Source organism: Triticum aestivum, chromosome 7B, assembly GCF_018294505.1.
Source record: "Triticum aestivum cultivar Chinese Spring chromosome 7B, IWGSC CS RefSeq v2.1, whole genome shotgun sequence".
NCBI lineage: Eukaryota > Viridiplantae > Streptophyta > Magnoliopsida > Poales > Poaceae > Triticum > Triticum aestivum.
The window spans coordinates 567,304,999-567,326,386 of NC_057813.1; the positions used below are offsets into that span (position 1 = coordinate 567,304,999).

A 21,388-nucleotide genomic window follows, 5' to 3' on the forward strand; every position below is an offset into this window, starting at 1 on the left:
TTTGCCCATTCTTCAACTGTTGATTGGTACCTCGTACCTTCAGACATCCAGACAATCCTTCCATCTGGGTAGAAGTGAGTTGTGGAGTAGAACTTCATAATAAGCTCATCATTCCACTTTGTGAGCTTCTGCCCAACAAAGTCATCTACCCCACAAGACTTGAAGCTGGCATAAACTCCTGGATAATGCTCTTCATTTTTCCTGATGTACTCCCAGTCCACCCATCTCATATCACAGACGATTGGTTTCTTATCAAGCAGCACTATCTCATAGAAGTCATGTTGTTCCTTTGTATGGAACCTGTAGTCCACAGCAGTCCTTCTCCCGACAGCATAGGGATCTGTCAATCTCCATTGTCTGAGTCCTGCATCCTTCCTGAGCTTCATGTCTTCAGCTACTGGATGAGCATCATTGTGATCTGGAATTTTGGGCTTCAATTTCCTCAAGACATGTGACTCATCATCTCCTTCTTCTTCAGCAGCTTCAGGCACTGGGGCCTTGTTCTTCTCTGCAGCAGGAATACTCCTGGTGTTCCTCTTGGGTGCAGCTTTAGGCTTAGGTGCAGCTTCCTTGGGAGCTTCTTGGGGCTTTGATGGAGCATCCCCTGATCTTATAGCATCTCCCATAAGCTTTTGAGCTTTAGGTGCTGGTGCAGCAACCTCTTCCTCTTCTTCCATCATAGAGGGTTTTCCAACAACTCTGGCCATAGTCTTCTTAGCTCTTTCTTTCCTTTTCTTTTCAGCCACTTCTTGCTCTTTGGGTTCAGATCTCACAGTCTCTTGAGTTGATCCTCAGACCTTCAACATAGGTGTTCTCTTGGCTGGAACTTTCCTGTTCATGCCAGGCTTGGTGGCAGCAGCTGTGCCATATTCTTTCTTCAGCACCTTCCTGGATGTGGCTTCATCCTCTTCTGCCACATAGTCCTCATCTTCAGAATCTGAGGTTCTCTTCTTTCTGGCCCTGGTGGCAGCCTTTGGCAAGTTGCTGGGTGTGCTCCTATTGCCCTCATCTGAGGTACTGGAGGGACTAGTGCCCTCACTCAAATGAACTTGCTCTTCATCTCTGTTCAGGCTGTCACTCTGATCTGACATAGCGCAAACTCTGACAGCAGACCCTGTGAATAGATATAGATGATATAGAGGGGATGAGCATCACAAAGCACAGAGGGTTTTTTGCAAAAGAATGAGTTAAAAACTTAGTTTTAGTTTTTCATAGAAAGCATTTCGTATCTACCGATTTATAAACTCGGTGATACTGAAGCAGCTTTTGGAACCTAAACTAGTGAACTCGGTCAGACCGAGTCACAGTTCGGTGGCACCAAGACTGCTAGGGTTTCACAAAGTCCTGAACCCGGTCACACCGATTTGCAATTCTCGGTCAGACTGAGAATCACATGTGCAATGGCCTAAACCAAATCGGTGGAACCGATTTCCACAACTCGGTTGGTCCGAGATGATTTCGGCGGGAACCTAACCCTAAATTCTTAATCGAAACTAATCTATTTTGCTGGATAGGATGATCTCAATTGTGGCAAGATACATGGCAAATCAATGTGCTGGGAATCGGAATGAGATTAGCACAAGGATCAGGTCCATACCCTAAGTTCGGCGGTGGACTTGCTACGGCGGCAACGGCGGAGATGATTTCCGTTGACGGCGGCGGAGACCAACGGCGGGAGGCGGCTGGCAATGAGGAGGACGATCCGGAGACCCAGGGAGGCAGAGCAGGCTGAGCGCGGGCGAAGGGATTTGGAGAAATTTCCAAATTTTGGTCCGGGGGTATATATAGCCTGACCCTGTCGGTGTGACCGAGTGGAACGACTCGGTGGCACCGAGATGCATAACTACAAGCAGTTGCTGCAACTCGATGTGACCGAAAAGTTCAAATCGGTTGCACCGAGATTGAAAACCTAGATCGACTTAGTGATCTCGGTATGACCGAAAAGGATGAATCAGTCAGACCGAAACGCACAAAGAAATTATGGAAGTTTAAGTCTATGACGAACCGGGGACTCCGAGTGCTCCTCACACAGAGTGGTTCGAATCTAACTTGATCAAACTTTGTGATGTAGCATGAATAGAGTTTGAGACAAGAATAGCATAGATAGCTAGAGAGGGTTCTTACGCATTCTTGTCCATCCACTTGCAAAAGGAAAAGAAGCCAAACAAGCAAAACTACAAGTGGATGTCCTCGAATGAGTAAAATATGCAAACGACATGCTCACACAATAAAATAGCAGATAAAATATGTGACAAAGCATGCACAACCAATTCTAGCATCTATCAAGCAATTGGCGATGACTAGGTCATCTATATATGAGTATTTTGACTTAGCAGTCAAATGAGAACATTTGATCATAGGTCATACTCATCGTTTAATCTCAAGTGGGGTTGCCACTTTTACATAATGCATTGATGTGTTCACATCATTAGAGTTGCTTTAGCTCAATTCTTAGAGTAAAGCTCCCCCTAGATATGAGATCCCCCCCCCCAAAGAGGGATGAACTACCTTGGGTTTTGTAGGTGTTGAAGATGTGGATGCTCTATGTTGATGTAGATCTTTTGGAGCAATCCTTTGGAGTGAGTTGCACTTTCAATACCTACACGGGTTAGTCCCACAAGGAACAAACAAGGATATCCATAGACATAGAGTGATGCACACACAAGATGATGTCTATGAAAGCATTGGGTTACCTTGTCCCTTGTCTTACCAACAAGAGGGTTGTGACTCCATGAACTAGTGCAAGATGTGGAAGTTGGTTGCACTTGTCCTCGCCAAAATGATAAGAGTGAAGTATGTTGGCGGAGTCACCCTCAAGAACTCTCTAGTTCTTCTTCTTCGGGATCCACACCATCTTGATGGGAATCCTTGGAGTTGTAGTCGTACTTGATGAAGTAGAACTTGATGTAGTCTTGGGAACCCACTTGACCAAGGCCTTAGGAGCTTCTTCAAATGCATCAATATCCTCTTGAAGCTTGTCCTTGCCTTTCTGCTTGTGGTCTTGTGGTGGAAGATCATCTTGTGCTTGTGTCCCTTTGAAAGAAGTAGGATCATACTTCTCTTGTTGAGGAACAAACTTCGTCTTGGGGTATTGATCTTCTTCCCACTCAACTCCATTGGCATTGAACTTTCGTTCAAAACCAACACCTTGGTTCTTCCGGTGCCTTCCTTGCTTGCGTACAATTTCCTCGAATTGCTTACTTCCGGCAAGGCTCTTGTAAACACCTTTCTCTATAATTCCCTTCAATAAGCTGTTTTCTTGCTCAAGTGTAACTTGGCTAAGAGAATCATTAGTGGAATCAAGAGAACTACTAGAAGCAACAACATTGGATTTAGCATGATGATTGTTGTTACTACTAGAGGAAGAATCTTTCTTGTTCTTGTTACTAGACTTGACTTGAGGCATGTAAGTAGATAAGAGTAAACGCTTGGCAATGTAAGAAGAACTTTTCTTGCGAAGATCATCATTGATAGCTTTTAAAAACTCATGTTCTTGCTCAAGGTTGAGCTTTTCAAAACGTAATTTCTCATGAGTCCTTAAAAGTTCTCGATGATCTCCTAAGATAGTTTCATGAGCTAACTTAAGAGTGTTTAGTTCTTTAGTTAGAAGCTCAATTTTCTCCTTATCATTGTCATTCGTTTTATCTTCATTAGCATGATTAATTGACATTTCATCATAGTTTCATCACTAGAGTTGTCAACAAGTAAATCATCATCACCTAGCAAGTCATCTTCATCACTATTGAAATCAACATACTCGGGGTGTAATACCTTAGGGCCTTTAGCCATGAAGCATCTTCCAAGTCCTTCATTTGGTGAATCAAATATGTCGTAGGAGTTGGTTGACACAAGTGCTAGACCGGCAACACCTTCATCTTGAGTATGTTCTGAGTCGGAGTGATAGCTTCTCTTGGAGTGATGTTCGGAGTCGGAGCCGGATACCCATTCACCAACATGAGCTTGATGTCTTCGTTTTGTGTAGCTCTTTGATGATTTGTCCTTCCTTTCCGAATCCTTGCTCCTCCCGGATGTTCTTCGTTCATAACGATCATCTCTACTCCTTCTCTCTCTTGGTGGTGATTCTTCTCTTCTACTTCTTCTCTTAGGTGATTCTTCTCTTCTCTTGTAGGGAGCCGTACACTCATTGGAATAGTGTCCGGGTCTTCCACAATTGTAGCAATTACGCTCTCGACTCGAAGATCTTTTGTCATTGTAGGACCTTGACTTGGAACTTCTTTCCTTGCTCTACTCTTGTAGAACTTGTTGAAATTCTTCACCATTAGGCTCAATTTTCATTGAAGGTTTGTTTCTCACTTGATGATGTGGGAGCTTCACATGAGGCTTTGTAAGCACCACTTGACTTGTTGTGGAGCTCTTCCTTATCCTTGAGTGACATCTCATGAGCAACAATTCTTCCAATGACCTCCGTTGGCTTGAGATTCTTGTAATTGGGCATCATTTGGATCAATGTGCACACGGTATCATATTTTTCATCCAAGGCTCTTAGATCTTCTTGATGATGAATTTGTCGGTCATCTCTTCACTTCCTAAGCCGGCAATCTCATTTGTGATGAGAGCAAGCCTAGAGTACATTTCAGCGACGCCTTCACCATCCTTCATCTTGAACTTGTCAAGTTGACTTTGAAGCACATCCAATTTGGATTCCTTGACGAAGTCGGTACCTTCGTGCATGTCAATCAAAGTGTCCCAAATTTCCTTTGCATTCTCAAGACGGCTGATTTTGTTGAATTCTTCGGGGCACAATCCGTTGAAGAGGATATCACAAGCTTGAGCGTTGTATTGCAGCATCTTCAACTCTTCCACGGTAGCTTCACGGTTTGGTTCTCTCCCATCAAAGAATTCACCTTGCAAGCCAATACACACAATAGCCCATACGGCAGGGTTAAGTCCAAGAATATGTATTTTCATCTTATGCTTCCAACTAGCAAAATTAGTACCATCAAAGTAAGGACCTCTACGGTGATAATTTCTCTCGCTAGACGCCATACTCTCCTAGGTTGTGAAACCAAGGCTATGACCGCCAAAAGCTATGAAAATCAAAGCAAATGGAGACCAAGGCTCTGATACCACTTGTAGTATCAAAAGTATGTCTAGAGGGGGGGTGATTAGACTACTTGACAAAATAAAAGCTTAGCCTTTTCCCAATTTTAATTCTTGGCAGGTGAGGTGAAGGTGGCTATATAGGGCGATTGAATCGGCCGGAGATGACCCCAATTCGTCCCATCGCTTTTCCAGAGATGTGTGTGAGCTCTCGCCATCTCCGTTGATCGCATGAGCTTGGCGCCGCATCCCGCTCTCCTGCATTGCCCGAGTTTGGCCGAGGAAAAACGACCGAATCAGCCGTTACAATCGGGACTGGCTGGGAGGTGCTTTAAAGTTGCTATGCAGGTCCAACAGTGAATGCATGTAACCAAAGGCCAATTTCTTCTCGCCCGGGCATGGTTGGGCTCTATACTGACAACCAAACACGCCCTATATTATTTAATTCCTGCCTTTCAAACTCCAAGACAAACCTGCATTTTTCCTGTTCATGTCTCCTTTTTCTTATCCCGTGTTCCAAAGAGGGCCTAGAAAGGCATAAGTGAAACACGATTTATATGTTATGCACTCTTGAATTATGCACGATTAGAAAGCTACGGAAATTGACATCAGAGTGTGTTCGGCACGATATAGGAAAAACACATAAATTATAGCACGAGGTATGAGTGAATGAATTGTCTCTTTTTAAAATTAGCTTTGAGGGGAATAGGGAGCGAAGGCTGACCAAATTGCCTGAGACTGAGAGGATGGCCGGCCACAGCACACACTGATACATGGCCTAGACACCTACGAGAGAGGAAAAAACGTGTGTGGTTATCTTGAAGCAAAAAAAAAAAAGTACGTGTGGTGACATAGCAGACAGACGAATCGGTCGATTATCCCATCATTAACTCGTCGGTCCTGGTCCAGTTCACTTGGCATCATTGGATCGTGGCAAAGCCATCAATGCGCACTGCATTGGATCATGTCGACGGGCCATGGGAATGATGCTGCTACGAGAGGTTGTACATGGCCCAATCGTAGCATGCACACGTACTTGTACGTACGTGGACATGGAGCTCGCTCGCTCGATCCTAGGTGCCGGTGCGTGGCCCCGCTTGCCATGGCCCAACCTCTCCGTCCAACTGTAACGAGCATGCACCCTCACATCACATGAGTATGGCGTCGCTGCTGCATCACACGGAGAAAGCGTATTTCTGCGTGGCGCCTGAGACGATCCTTTGCTTGTTTCTTGCTTTCTCTCCCTCCCTCCTCTTTTCTTCCTTTTTGCGATGAGCTCGTTCGTCCTCCTTGTGTTTTCCGAGGGAACGAGCTTTTCCTCTTCGCTAATGATAATGATCTCGTCGTCGTGCGCATCTTTTGCAGCGCAGTACATACACCACCAGAGACCCTTGGCTCGCCTTTTCCTCGACTTGATCGGGCAACATGGGAGCGGCCAAAAGGAAGGGTCACAACGGTGGATGTTACTGCGAGCTCCTTCCGCACGCACATGCATGTTCCCGTGTTTCTTGCTTCACGCACATTTCCTTCCATTTATGCTAAACAGACTAAGGAGGGGTGGCACGCGCAGCTGCTGCCCCAGTCTAGCACGTTTTTGGCGGCAATGGCGGAGGAGGGGCAGGCCAATAATTCTTCGTTACAGCGGAGCTTGTCTGCGTCCGTGTCGGCCTAAAACTCCGCGAAATGAAAGCAACATGCGCTTCCAAAGCTGCACTGGATGGGTCATGCAAGGACGCCGTCCACGCAGCAGTAGCAGTATGTAGTAGCTAGGCGGCGAGTAATGGGGGAGGCCCGTGGTGGGTGAGTGAGGACGAGGCCGCGCGTGGACGTGGCGTCGCATCGCTCCTGCCCGCCTTTCTCTGCCGGCCTTGCACAGCACCAGCACAGGGCGCCGCAGTAATGGCGGAGCACGTACTAATCTGAAGATGGCTTCGCATGACAACGTTTCTTCAGACTCGACAACAGACGAAAGAGCAACTTGTCAAAAGCTCATGCAGGCTAACTAGTAAGATAATTGTGTTTGGCGCATGAATGGCCAAAAGGGGTGCTGAAGGATTGCCATCCAATTATTTCCCATAAGCGCATTGAGTTTCGAAGCAGGTGCTACTACTCCCTCCGTTCGGAATTACTTGTCGCAAAAATGAATGTATCTAAAACTAAAATACATCTAGATACATCCATTTCTGCGACAAGTAATTCTGAACGGAGGAAGTACTATCCAACATCCGGAAAGTGTGACGACCTTCACGCGGTCCTGTGATTCCACAGCGTGACAAGTGTTGGTTTACTTCACACTCTTTTTCCTTTTTGTTCGGCTAGAATCAGTTCGTGTTTACTTTGGTTCCTCCACATATCACTTCATGAATAAGGCATGTAACAAACACATGATGTACTGCATGCAGCTGAGACTGCTCAACTCTTTGGTTTCTAGCTCTAGTTGCCTTCTTCTATAAACGGGGGCAAGCAAACGTAAGTGGTGCCAAGCACAGCATCGAATCGACCCGCCTGCATCTACATTGTTGTACACTCTCCAGCTTGCTTCGCCGTATCATCACCGAGCTGAAACATAGCAGAAAATCGATATGCGGTGACAAACGGCAGATGAGAATTTCTTCAAGAAGACAAGGATCAAAATAGTCGAAATATATACCTCATGGGGAGAAGACTTTGATGCCACCTCAACTACATAGAAAGAGACCACATAAAGGGCACTGACTGGATCATGCCTCCACAATTGCAAAATTCCAGGACTTATTAGAATACATGGCTAACGTGCCTCTGTGGCGGCTCATCCAGCGGTATCTGAAAAGGAGTTTCATGTAAATAAATGCCGCAAAGTTGGTAACATAAAAAACTAGCTAAGCAGTACCATTTATGCTACACAATTTTCATATAGAACAGGAAGAATTTAGTATATCTCCTAGCAGAAGTTTCACTGTTTTTCCAGACTCCCACCAGGAATGTCTAATTATCCAGACACGGAAAAATTTATATGTGCTCCCTATAGTTGGTAGAGAAGAACCTACTGTAATGTAAGTAAACAGATAAGAAATCAAGGCATAAATCCCTGAAAACTAAAATATTATGCCTTCAAAAAGAAGCAGCAAAATCGTGTGTGTGTCACCAATTTAGATGCTGGAAATAACTTGGAGATGAGCTATGCACGCATGCCATAGCTTGTGAATGAGTTAAGAAGTAACGTGATCTTGCCATAATGGTGAAGAGAAATTTACAGAAACAACTAGAAATCTGCCACCAGGAAAGACAATTGTTTGTGGCCAAACATTCTTAAGAAATAAAACCATAGATGTATATGAGGAAAGTAGCCACACCTGTCCAATTTCCCATTTTTCCTTCAGCCAAATGCTATCATCCTGTTTTTCATTTCTACTGTCTCTGTTCAATAAAAACATAGGGCAAGGGTAAGCACAAGTAGTGAAACTTCACTCTGTTACAGATAGACACTTTATAAATTCATAAGTCAAAATTAACAAAGTAACAAAATATATTATAATATGGTTAAACAGACAGGTTTAATTGATTTTTTATATTCTCCTAAAACTGTGTCTTACCAAGGTGCATAATTTTATAGTAAAGAAAGTAGTACAAATATTAATTGAAACTTGTACAAATAATATTTCTACTAAGAATATTAAAGGAAGTAATACACTAAAAACCTTCACCACATAATCTAAGAATCTGTGTTCAATTATTTCTCATTAATAGGTTATGGTTCTTGCCCAGAGTACATATATAAATTAGAATAATGAAGGAACTTACTCAACAGGTGCCTGGTCCATGGCACTTGTACGAGGTGTCATCCCATTAAGTAACTCCACTGACTGCTTATCAATGTCTCTGTGATGGCCAGACGAAGTAGAGTTCTGAAAATTGCTGTTGCTGGACATGCTCGAGCCTTGGTAACTCCCAAATGATTGCTTTGATGTCTGGCTCCCAACTGCATATGCAAGTTTCAAAAATGTTAAAAAGGCACCCAAGCACAATAATTTCTGCAGATCTCCTAAAGAAGGGATGTAAGCAAATGTTTATAACCATAAGAGGGTGAAAATAACAGGATCTATTTCAAAGAAGATTGTTGAATACTTAATATGCAAGGCAAAGAATGAACTTTTGAACAGGTGCGATGTATTTGTGCTAATGCATATCTCCGTCCAGTGGTCATAGTTTCACTTGATGAATGCCAAATGCACCACCTTCTTTCATGCAAATTAGAAAACTATGACCCCGTTCCTGGTTCCTCATGGTGCACATACACAAGACGGAAACAGCCTCGTGGAACTTGCCAAAAATGATTGTATAACATTCATTTATCAATATGTGCCAAATTATTTAACGGTCAGAAATCAGAAAAGATGGACAGCATCTGGAGACAGGATAGACTCAAACAGTTAAAAGTAATCTGATTTCAGACCGTTAGTTGATTTTTATTGTTCATCTGGGGCAACATATCGTATGAAATCATTCTTGATGGTGTAGTCATGCAGATATGCAACCAATTTAGGTTTGAGCTCAATGTTGACATGAAAGAATATCCAAAGAGTAACATAAAACAAAATTTGACATTGTACATCAAAAGGGGAAATGCAAATATTTTCTTTGCATTTTCATTCAACAGGCCTTTCATCTTGGTCATTTCGCTGTACCCATTTGCGTGTGGTGAACAAATAAAAACATTCATGACAGTTAACACAATTTGAGGAGAACAAAGAAGTAAAATTTCTAGGCCCAGTGCATATTAGACCATAATTTCAATTGCTCTATTCATTAATTCTTGTACATAGTTTGATCATGAAGCTAGTTTGAACTTAGACCCAAAAACTAGAACTACGGTTTCAAAGATCAACTAAGACATATACCTGGAACTCCAAATCTCATTCCAGTACTGCCAAAAGTAGGGGCACCAAACGATGGAGTAGACTGTGTAGGCTGACCAAAAATGGTATTCGTTGGAACTCCTGGCGCGGCAGTTCTGCATAAGATGCATTAGTTCAGATTATAAACACAAGAACACAATAAACATGATCACTCATATTGATGCAAAGAAAATGATCAGTCATATTCATAACAATTTATGGTAACCGAGTATTCTTCAAAGCGCCGACTACTAACAGAGTAACCGAATCAACGGTTTATTCAAGACCATAATCAGAGTATTACCTTGGCCCAGATCCAAAATTTGTTGCTGCTCCAAGTTGATTGAAACTACTAAACACAGGTGGTCCATTAGTTTGAGAACTCCCAAAGGTTGAGTTATTTTTCACTTCTGGGAAGGAGCTTGCAGTAGGAAAGCTTGGTGTTGCACGTGCCTTGTTCAGCAAATTAGTGAACTCCGTCAACTTTGCATTTTGCAGATTTCTTTCTCCTTCAACCTGAAGAAAGAAAAATTAAGGAATGATAGTTTGTTCTTAAGAAATTTCGGAAACAATTAACCAACTTTACAGTGACCAGTCTACAAAGGTTGATCTGTTTTTCTTTGTTGTTAAACCCACACTTAGAAGTCTCTATGTTGGAGCATTTTCACGGGCATAGACCATGTCTACAAGGAAAGTTTCCACATATCTCTATGACTCTACCAATGATGATAAAGCAGGAATGCAGGAACACAAGGTACATATAGTAACCACTTGCTAATGTAACATAAAATTCCATAAAAAAATTGTGTTACAACTTACATAGCATTGCGCTAGTACATATGAGATCAAAACAATGTAGTTGCAGTAATGTTTGACTAAATACTTCAAGTGCCAAAAAAATACCATGAAAAAGAAAGGGTGGTACTGCCAGTAAGCTTACTATTGACTGCATAGGCTTCCCTTGTTTGCCCTCTTCGTATGCTTTAGCTCTCAGCTCCTCATAGCTAATATCCCCCGTAATGTCACAAGGACCACTGTGTGCCAACAAAACCAAATATTATGCGCATAAACATCTACATAGCCTAGGGCAGCTGTTGAAGCGGCATTTAGCATAAGGTGTGATTTACCTTCTGAGATGAGCATAACAAGTAAGCTTCCACAGGGGAGCCTCATTCTTGAAATCATCAGATATCTGTTGCCTGCAGGACTCGGGGTCTGTACAGGATCTGAGAGAAGAACTTGCGATGTTAGTGACTCGCCCATAACCAAGTCAAGTAAGATCATAAGTATCATAGCATCATGGCATTGAGACTCACGTGTGGGCCGCCTGTGGTGCTGGCTGCGCCTCTGCTTGCTTTGTCGGCGGCGCCGAGGGATCCCTCACCCACTTATTTTGAAAAGGCTGACACAACAATTCACCAGTCACACAGAGCTATCCATATGAATGATATAATTGTGCAATTGATGAAATATCATACAGAGGAAGATGTCTTCCCCATTAAGGTGGAGGCAGACGAACCTTGGCTGGGCCAGGCTCGTTCCGCTGCTGGGCGGCGCCGCCTTGCACGCCGAACCCAAACGGATTGGGCTTCTGCTGTTGCTGCTGAAACTGTTGGGACTGCGCACCGAACGGCTGCTGCGGCTGCTGCCTGCTCCCGGCACCGAACCCGAAGGGGTTGGGCTTCGCCTGCTGCTGCTGCTGCTGCTGCTGCTGTTGGTTTGAGTTGGCGTGCACGAACCTGCACTGCGCCCCGTACTTGCAGCTGCACGCAGCATCCAGAACCAGCATTACATACAAATCCACGGCGTGCGCGCGTGGCGGGGTCAGGGCAAGGGCAACCAATCGGAATCGGTGGCCGCGGCGGAATTAGAGCGGGGACGGATCAGGGTACCTGCCGCGCTGGTAGTTCCTGCAGAGCTCCGGCCGCCGGTTCATCGCCGGCGAGGGGGGGGGGGGGGGGGGGGGGGGGGGGGCGCCTGGCGGGGGCGAGTCGCGCCTAGGGTTTAGGGTAGGGGGCTCGCCGTTGCTCCGAAAGACCCCCTTCCACGCCGCCAGAAACGGTCTGCTTCACTCCGCTGACGGATCAGCGTAGCGCGGACGCGACGCGGCGCGAGGCGGCGGGGCAGTCCTTGGCTGTCAGTCGGTGGGATTCGGGGAGAAGCCGCGGCGGGCGCGGAGTCCGGTCGGCGCAAGAGCGGCGCAGAGCCTCAGCGGGCGGTATAGTCGCTGGGCCGCGGGACGCAGGGCCAGGGCCATGCCACGTGGGCCGTGTCCCCTTCCGCGTTTTCCTCTCAGGTGGGCTGGTGGGCTTCCACCGTCCCGTACTGGCAACAACCGCAAGACGCGCCCTAATTCTCAAAAAAAAAAAAAGGCAAGACGCGCCCTTAACCACACAGAGAGCAGCGAGGCTGAGTGGCTGACCAGAGCGAGCAGAGACCACGAACGAGACGAGGCCGGCCACGGCGCTGGTGTCCTCCTCGTCGTCGTTGTGCCGCGCGGGGATGGCGGGGCAGGCGCCGGCTGTGGTGGCGTTCGCGTTGGCGGCCGCCATCCTCTCGACGCCGCCTCCGCAGTCGTCGGACAACTTCTCCAACATCCCGCCCACGCTCTCCGGTACGTACCCCCTTCATCGGCGCGAGAGACCACCGATGGCACATCACAGGCATATAATCAGTTGATGATGGAGGTGATCGAACGAGCTTGTAGGGGACGACAAGGCGCAGGTGAGGATCAAGCACCCCAAGTCGGCCAAGGCGCTGCAGTGCACCTCCAAGTGCGTCGCCACCTGCATCCGCGGCGGCGAGGGGCCCCTCAATGTCCGGAGGCCCCTCGTCGTCTTCAAGGAGGGGCAGTTCCGCAGCCGCCTCTACTGGTAATCAATCAGCAACGGCACCTCGCGTACTAGTACAACCGGAGGCGACTAACTGATGAGTTGCATGTATGCGATTAATTCTGTGCAGCCTGACAGAGTGCTCGGACATCTGCAACCTCATCAAGGATGGCGAGGACGGGCCATGAGATGAACGAAGCTCTTGCCCAGGAGAAATGACAGGCACGTTCATGGCCAAACTGGGACTGCATTTCTCACAAGAGTGAATCGCGGCGGAAATTCCGAAAGGAACCACGGCGATCATGCGGTGAAGAGATCATAGTAGGGAGGGAGGGAGCATCGTCATGGAATTTCTGTACTTTCTACCACTTGCTTATAGCTGTACATGACACAGCAAGCAGAGCAATACATTTTTGGCATCGTCAGGACCATGAGCAACAGAGATACAGCATGAATGAATGAATGCCTTCAACTGATAACCTGAATTTTATTCTGCATCAAATACAGCATCTTTCAATGGATTCGACGAGAAGTTGAAGATTCCTGTCTGTTTCTAGCCAAGCTGTTGCAAACTGTTGAAACAAACCTGCTGAACTCACTGCACTTGCAATCCTTTCGACTTGCGCACTTGCTGAAGCTGCTAGGTTCAACTGTCAACAATCTAGGTTTCCTTTCTTGCTTATAAATTGTACCACTACATGACAAGTACCGCAGATCATAGCTGCAGGCACACAATACATTTTGCCACATACATGTAGTCAGTAGATACTAGATACACAACACCTTCATAACGATCACCTTCATTTTATTTGCTAGCTAGTTAGACATCAACCACTATCATATACAACATTTTGCGCTGAATTCGACAAGAGGTCGAGGCAAACCAGCCAATTAATCCAGCTTACGTGCTCAAGATTTATCTGACATCCGAGGAGGATATCGGTCTTCTAATCCAGCCGGCCGCCGCGGATGATCACTGGATGTGCACTTGTGATCCTAGACCTGGTCGAGCACTTGCTGTTGCCGAAACAGCTCAGTTCGACAGCCGACAATATAGGGCTTCCTTGCACCTCTGACTTGATGATCGACTGTTACAACATACAGATATTCAGTACATGGAAATACACATGCTGTTGCACAAGTACTAGTCAGAATACAGTTTAAATGTTGGACATTATCTTAGCTTACCAGTCAGTTCGATGATCCCATATCAGGCAGGAAGAGGTATCGAAACCGAGAGTCGAACGGGATGATGCCGAAAGTCCGGGTGCCCAGGAGGCTTTGCCGCCTCTGAGACACGCAGTGCTCGACGAATGTAGCCTGCTGCTGAGGCAGGAAATGCGATATCCAGATAGGGAAGCTGTTGTCGTCGACGAATCCTCGCGCAAAACAGTGCAGCATTTTGGGGATCAGAAGCTTCCCCTTTCGGCTCACTCCTACCGATGCTCTGATGAAATCGCGCTGCGCGTCCTGAAGCTCTTCCCTTACGTTGCTGGCTGTGTATATCTTCACCTGCAGTGATAAATGCTCGTCAGTTAAGTACAAAAAGGTAGAAAAATGGTGGTGCTACATTTGTATCGGAAGTCGTCAAATGAATTATCTAAACTTACTGCAGGCGAAGAATACATTCCACAGCTGAGGGCAAATGTCAGAAGTGGTTCCGCTGTTGAAATGCAGAACTTTCTCTGGTCCTCAGGTGACTTTATCTTCTGAAGGGCAAGAAGCAGAGCCTTAAGCAAAACAAAGAAGAAGCTGTCATCAGTTTGCATTCATGAACAAACAAGCAGATTTGTCACAAAGATGCACTGCAGCTCACATACCATCTGTGGTCTGTGATTCGGCGGCTTCATCTTCAAAATAACATATTCGATGAATGCTGCACTGAATGAATTCCCTCCAATTGTATATGCAGCCTAGAATAATAGGATTGCAAAAATGTTAGACATAAAGCATCACAAAGTACTGAGGAATGGAAAAATAGTTAGATGGATATAGGTTTTAATGAGCAAGAATCAAGAAGTTTTGAAGCAAACCTTTTGCATTAGTGAAAACAGTTTCATGTCACTTCGTGGAACACCATAAGCAAGATAAGCCTGTAAAGGACACAAAGCACCATCAAATCTCGCCTCAACCATCAATGGAGCCTATAGCTTCAACCAGAAAGGCTACACAATCACACAACTAAAGCGAGTTTGTCAATTCACCGTACATGCATCAGCAATGCGTTGTACAGATTGATCCAGAACGCCAATCTCGCATCGTCGCCGAGATGAACAGGGTTTACTTCTGCCAGCTGCTCAATCAGCAACCTGCACTCTAATAAGCGTCCATCAGTACTGATTGCCCAAAGCATCATGAAATGCTAAGAACTCTGTCCATGTTTTATGGTATTCAAACTTTGGAACTAAAATTGTAATTTCTTGGGCTAGATAAAGTGTGCTGTTGTCTTGTTTGGTACACTGTCTTAACTACTCATATAGTCAGTAGACTCTGAATATAGCATGGATTGGTTGACACCGTACCTGAACTTCCGTAGCGACTCTGCGGCGTACTCGAGCTGCTTCTTCCCGGCGGACATCCACGAGACCTCCGACGCGGCGCCGTAGCCGCCGATGTCGGCCCAGCTGAGCTTCTCCCGGGCCTTGTACGGGTCGAAGACGGTCTCGGATGCCAGCAGGTTGTTGTTCTGGTTGAGGTCGACCTGGGGGCTCTGCACCCAGGAGGAGATGGAGGACGGCTCGGACAGCGACCAGAAGGCGGCGATCCCACTGGGCGACGGGCCGGCACGCTGGCTCTCCCCGGCGGCGGAGGAGGGGGTGGTCCGGGAGGCCTCCCGGCAGGAGTCGGAGAGCGAGATGAAGATGTTCCGCATGCACCGCACGATGTCCTCCGACAGGTGGTTCGGGTTGGCGCCGCCGCCGAGGGCCTTGACGGAGAACTGCCTGTGCAGCTTCGGGGCCGCGGCGCTGGGGTGGGGCTTCTCCCCTCTGGTGGAGTTGCTGGTGTCGCTCGCCGTGTCCTGGTACGGAGAGAGCGCCATGGATGGGTTCAGATACGGGGGCGGAGAATGTGGTGGCGAGGAGAGGGGGGAGGCGGGCGGGCGTACGTACGTCGGATTCGGGCTCGGGTTTGGCGGCGGAGCGGTGGGAGCAGAGGGGGAGCGGCCGCTGCTTGGCGTTGGCGCGGTACTCGACGAGGCGCCGCTCGTTGCGCTCCTGGATGAGCTGGAAGTGCAGGGCGACCATCTCCTCCTCCAGCGTGGAGACGGCGGCCTCCATGGCGGAGATGTTGGAGAGCAGCTCCTGGGCCTGGAGCAATGGAAAGCGCATTCATACATGCTCTAGTCAGGTCGTGGCCAAGGATGCCAGACAGAGAATGGCGGCGGCGGCGCGCTTACGTGGGTGGGGAGGTAGGACATGTCGGCGAGGGTGACGGCGGCGTGGTCGAGCGCGTTGTCGAGGATGGCGTGCAGCGCCGTCTCCTCCCGCAGCACCTCCTGCAGCCGCAGCACCTCCTGCTCCAGCTGCGACCGGAAGCCCTTCCTCCTAGCCTTGCTCCGCGGCAACGGCATGGCTTCCCGCTCCGCCGGGGACTCCGTTGTTCTTGTCCAAGGACGATCGAAGCGGCGCACGTATCACTGGAACGACTTGCGAGGTAGTTAATGGGGATGAAGTGAAGCGTGCGGAGCGGAGGCGGGCGGGCGTGTTTGTGTTGGTTCTTTGGGTCCGCGTATTTGCTGGGCCGGAGCCGGGGAACGAGGAGACCGGCGCGACTGCGACTGCAGCAGCGAGTATTAACTGAGGAGGCGACGTGCAAACTTCAAATTTGAAATGCGCCTAGCTAGTCTCCAACGTGTCGCTAGTGCCGTCCGCGTGGAGGGAGTGGGTGGCCAACTCGCGACCCGAGGCCGAGGAGGAGGCGCGACAACAGGAGCGAGCGAGCGAGCCACCTCCTCGCTGCTGGGCTGGCCCCGACTGCCAGAACAAGGGGCTGTTTGGTTTGTGACTAACTTTGCCAAATGTTGCCACACCTAAAACTAGAAAAGTTTGATTAACTTAGATGAGTGTTTGGTTCAAGCCACATCTTAGCCAAGCCACATTTAGATCCCACATGATATACACACAAAAAATGTGGTAAGATTTTCTTAGACTTGTCAACTTATGCCTTTCATTTTGATTAACTAACCTTAAGCAAATTTGACAAAAATATGTGATAAAGTGTGGTAATGCTAATCAAACAGCCCCCGAACCTCACCTGGGAGCGGGAGCTAGCAGGAGGTGGGACGGGAGAGGCAAGGCGGCGTGATCCGCGGACCTGGCCTACGTGCGTGCCTGCCGCGCCGCGTCTCTTCTCTTCTCCGCGCCAGCCGAGGCTAGTAGCGCCAGGCGCGGGGATACTGGGGTTCAGTTGGAGGCATGCCAGCCAGCGCTGGCCGCCGAGCCCAAGGCGACGCAGAGGCTTTGTCCGGCGCGGTTGTTCCCTTGCCCTCCACGCTTTTGTTCTCTTCTTTTACTGGGGCGCATTGCATTGTTTATCGTTACCGCGGCTAGTGGAGCGGTGGTCGCGCCCAGCTTTCGTGTCGCCCCGCACGCCGCCCCACGCCCACAGAGGTGCCAAGCGGATGCAATGCGCACACCGATGATCCCGCCCGATCCATCCGTCGCTCTGACTGTCTGTCACCACCCCAACACGGATCCACATACCGTGCCCTAGCAGTTCAAAAACTTGAACCCTTCCTTGCTCCACCTCAGCAAAACAAATGTGAAGGACAAAGGAAATCCTGAACGCCACCGCCGTTTGCTGCTGGCGGTGACGGACACACGGAGGCCGGCCAGACCGACGGGATCCGTTGCTGAGCATGCCCGAGCCATGGCAATGAATACCGGTGGCCGGCCAGATACACCTACACCTACTGCTACTGTGTCGTCCTCCTGTGCGCCACGGCCACGCACACGCGGAGGTTCTGACGGGTGTCGTCAATGTTCCCCAGCCCAGTTGCTTTGCTTCATTCAATCGCTGCTGGAGGCCGGTTCAATTCAATTCAATGCGACCGACTGGAGGGATGGATGGTGACAGTTTACACTGACCCCGCACTCCCGCAGTATAGACAACATGTGGGGCTGGGGCTGGGGCTGTGGGTGCCCAGAAAGCAGCACCAAATGAATGGTCAATGAAGACGACCGCTCCGTCCCATGAGTCAACAATAATCCGGTGCAGCAGTAAAGTGCAATGTCGAAAGCGCGCCACTTTCTCTGACAATCCGACTGTAGCGTTCTAGGCCTGGGCCTCAACAAGGATAGCGAAACCACACAACTCCCTGCGGAAATGGCCGGCCCATTTAGTCCGGTTCCGCATTTGTACTGTCCGTTTTCTTTCATTTATTATTTTTCTTTTTCTTTTCCATTTCAAATCAGTGAGTCTCTTACAAAATTCGTGAACTTTGCTAAAAATTGTGAAAGACTGATTTAAATTGGTGATTTTTCAAAATTGATATCAGTATTTAAAATCATGATTTTTTTCAAATATGTGAACATTTTTTTAATTCATGAACATTTTTCAAATTCCTGATTTTATTTTAAATTCGTGAACATTCTGTGAAATTTCATGAAGTTATTCCAAATTGACAAACATTTTTTAAAATTTGTGAACATCTTCAAACTAGTGCATTTTTTTCGAATGCCAAGACCATTTTTGAAATGGATGAACTTTTTTTGGATCAGTGAACTCAATTGGGGACACCACTTATTCTGGGGGTGTCCTTTTTGGCAAGCGGTGTTAGGGCTTTATTTGCCTTGAAAGAGCCCAAAAATTTTCCGTGTTAGAGGCGTTTAAAGACCTAAAAGAAAAGCTGAGAATACCTTTCTTCATGGAGATAATCATTCTAGGATCACGGCCATCTGGATAACTAGAAATAACAAGAATTTTGAGAATATACAACCATCTTTTCAAGGCTGGAAGCACATTTACTTCAGGGAATTGAAGCAGTTCTCCCACAGGATCAAGAGCAAATATGCTGCTCAATTCATTTCATGGTTGAAAGCCCTGTTGTAGATAGATAGATAGTCTTTTCTCTAGTTTGTTTTGTTTTTCTATTTGTTCTCCTTCTTCCTTCTCCTTGGCTTATCTCAAGCCTTTTACTTAGCTTCTCTTTCTTTCTTTCTTTCTTTCTTTCTTTCTTTCTTTCTTTGTTTTTTCCTTTTGCTAGAGACTTTTATTCTTGTAAGGCCTCTATTTTTATTTAATTAAAATTGCAGTGGGGTTTTACCCTACAGCTTATAGTCAAAAATATAGTGAACAATATTTTAAATCGCAAACATTTTTGAATTTCATAAACATTTTTTGAATGCCTGAAACAACTAAAAATTTATGAATATTTTTTGAATTTGTGAACTAAATTGGGGACATATTTTGAAATTAGTGAACAATTTTCGAATTCACAAACATTTTCTGAAGATCGTGCACATTTTTTTAATGCCTGAAATAATTTTGAAATTCCTGATTTTTTTTGAATTCGTGAATTCAATTGGGAACATACTTTGAAATTAGTAAATGTTTTTTAAATGACAATTCTTTTGCAATTTTGGAGCAATTATTAAAATTCAAGGACATTTTTTTGAATCATAAAAAGTTTTCTAAAATTGGTGAGCATCTTCTTAAATTCATGAACATATTTAAAATTTTGGAACAATTTTAAAATTTGTGAACATTATTTGAAATCCAAAAAAGATTCATACTCACATTTCTTAAAATGTAAGAACAATTTTAAACTTTGTGATATTTTGAAAGAAAAAATAAAAATATGGATCACTTTTTGAAGTTCAGATTTTTTGTTGAAATCCCAAACAATTTTTTAAAAAGCAAAAAAATTAAAATGATTTTTTCATAAAGCATGGTGAGTCCACTAGCATATCTTCCCTATCCATAAGGAAGGTCACATTCGAGCAAACTCATCACCTCGCAGTTTGTCATTGTTGCAACTAGTTATTAGATTTTTGTTTTACTAGCAAATATACTCGTGCGTTGCCACAGTTTGCTATGAAGTTAATACTAATTGTCGAGCATCGTTCCTATCCGGCAAGATCAAGGGTGTTCTAAAAAATCCTCCATTCTTTGAGTAATATACTAGGAAAATATTGAGGAGCTCTAATCGAACACAAGAAGGATTCCCGAATACTACTCCTCTTGTGTCGACCGGGGCCAGTTAGTCGAGCAAGGTAGACTTCTGGCGAACGTCACCTAAAAAGGAGTGTGTTGATGATGGACGCAACATAAAATCCTTATGGTCGATACTTTTGGCCAACGAACATAAGTACTTCTATTATGACTTGGTTCAGCAAGAGTTGTCTGCCGCCGGCGAGTGTGCACACATATAAGCTATGTGCCTTCATCGATTCCTAAACAAGAGACTATTTTGATCCGACCTAGGCTATATCTCGGTTAATTCTAGTGGAAGGTTCAAGAGACAGTGGCACTAAATTGTAAGCGAAATGGACAGAGATAAAATACAAATGGGAAACTTTGGTCCCATATGTAATTCACAAGTAAGATATAAAACTTCTATGCATTAAGTAGGCTAAACTGCCTGAGTTGGTTACAGCAGGGGAAATTTTATGTCAAGACTCGTAAGGTCATGACATCTGAGTCCCAGTGATGGCAGCGCCATCACCACTGTTGGTCCTCCTCTAGGGCAGGAGGGTGATGGGTCCGTGAGCGGAAGCCACCCACCTCTCCCTTTCCACCTGATTCCCTGATTCAACTTCCTCCATGGTCAGAGGTTAGCTCTTTTGGGAATAACACCCTTCTACCGAATAGCCGCTTCTCGTCCTTAGCGCTCACTGTCGTGGTACTAAGTCTGACAGTAAGAGTAGGGGGTACGTAAGAGGATGCAAGGCCCTAGCTACGGCAAGGTTGTACACACGAGTTTACGAGTTCAGGCCCCTCTCGGAGGAGGTAAAAGCCCTACGTCTCGGTGCCCTGAGGCGGTCGACTGGAATATGGATGTGTGTTACAAGGGGTGCGAACCCTTGTCCCAGAGGAGGGGGTGGCTTATATAGAGTGCGCCAGGACCCCGGCCGTCCTCCGTTACAGGAGTTCAATGTACATTAAGATAGGGTGTTACTGGTAACGCCAGCTATAAAGTGTTATCAATGATCTTTAAGATTACGGAGTGAACGCCTGACCGTTGCCATCCTGAGTGACTCTAGGTCTTCTATACTCCGAGTGGTTTCCTGTATGGTCGAATGACTTCATCCAGGTCGAGTGAAATTGGGGGTATCCGAGTGAGGTGACTGGTCGAGTGGATTGCACTCGATGGCTTCAGATGATACTTCCTACTGTGCTTTGAATGTCCTTGCTTCTAAGGTAGTGACCTTGGGTAGGGCATATAGGTCAGGTCTACGGACCTACACTAGGTCTATGGCATCGTCATTAGCCCCCGAATGGATTGAGGTCCGAGTGAAAAGAAAGTTGAAGTTGGCCCTGCCTTGACTCTTGTGCTTCACAAGCATTCATACTAAGTTCGAGGTCCATGCTGAAACTTCGGCTTCATTTCAGTCGCCTTCATCGATTCAGAGGTCGTCGAGTGAACTTATGCTGGCACTCTTCGAGTGTTGTTTTGACGCA

General features: G+C 46.4%; 3 protein-coding genes across 3 annotated transcripts; 1 reads left to right on the top strand and 2 right to left on the bottom strand.

Moving 5' to 3' along the window:
- Positions 1–7,285: 7,285 nt before the first annotated feature.
- Positions 7,286–12,118, bottom strand: LOC123156886 (zinc finger CCCH domain-containing protein 46). The gene is made up of 11 exons (XM_044575081.1): positions 11,828–12,118; positions 11,455–11,698; positions 11,252–11,337; positions 11,063–11,161; positions 10,876–10,969; positions 10,240–10,451; positions 9,939–10,051; positions 8,842–9,019; positions 8,394–8,457; positions 7,712–7,863; positions 7,286–7,620 (listed from the first exon to the last, which is right to left on the bottom strand). The coding sequence occupies exons 1-10, from the start codon at positions 11,869–11,871 to the stop codon at positions 7,816–7,818; spliced, it is 1,182 nt and encodes a 393-aa protein (XP_044431016.1). The 5' UTR covers positions 11,872–12,118; the 3' UTR covers positions 7,286–7,620; positions 7,712–7,815.
- A 176-nt stretch (positions 12,119–12,294) lies between these two features.
- On the top strand, positions 12,295–13,225 carry LOC123156887 (uncharacterized). The gene is made up of 3 exons (XM_044575083.1): positions 12,295–12,549; positions 12,643–12,808; positions 12,897–13,225. Exons 1-3 carry the CDS (start codon positions 12,438–12,440, stop codon positions 12,952–12,954), a joined length of 336 nt encoding a protein of 111 aa, XP_044431018.1. The 5' UTR covers positions 12,295–12,437; the 3' UTR covers positions 12,955–13,225.
- Positions 13,226–13,411: 186 nt separating this feature from the next.
- Positions 13,412–16,535, bottom strand: LOC123156885 (uncharacterized). The gene is made up of 9 exons (XM_044575080.1): positions 16,164–16,535; positions 15,877–16,074; positions 15,289–15,785; positions 14,976–15,075; positions 14,800–14,859; positions 14,587–14,679; positions 14,377–14,496; positions 13,955–14,278; positions 13,412–13,854 (listed from the first exon to the last, which is right to left on the bottom strand). The coding sequence occupies exons 1-8, from the start codon at positions 16,335–16,337 to the stop codon at positions 13,958–13,960; spliced, it is 1,563 nt and encodes a 520-aa protein (XP_044431015.1). The 5' UTR covers positions 16,338–16,535; the 3' UTR covers positions 13,412–13,854; positions 13,955–13,957.
- Positions 16,536–21,388: the final 4,853 nt, after the last annotated feature.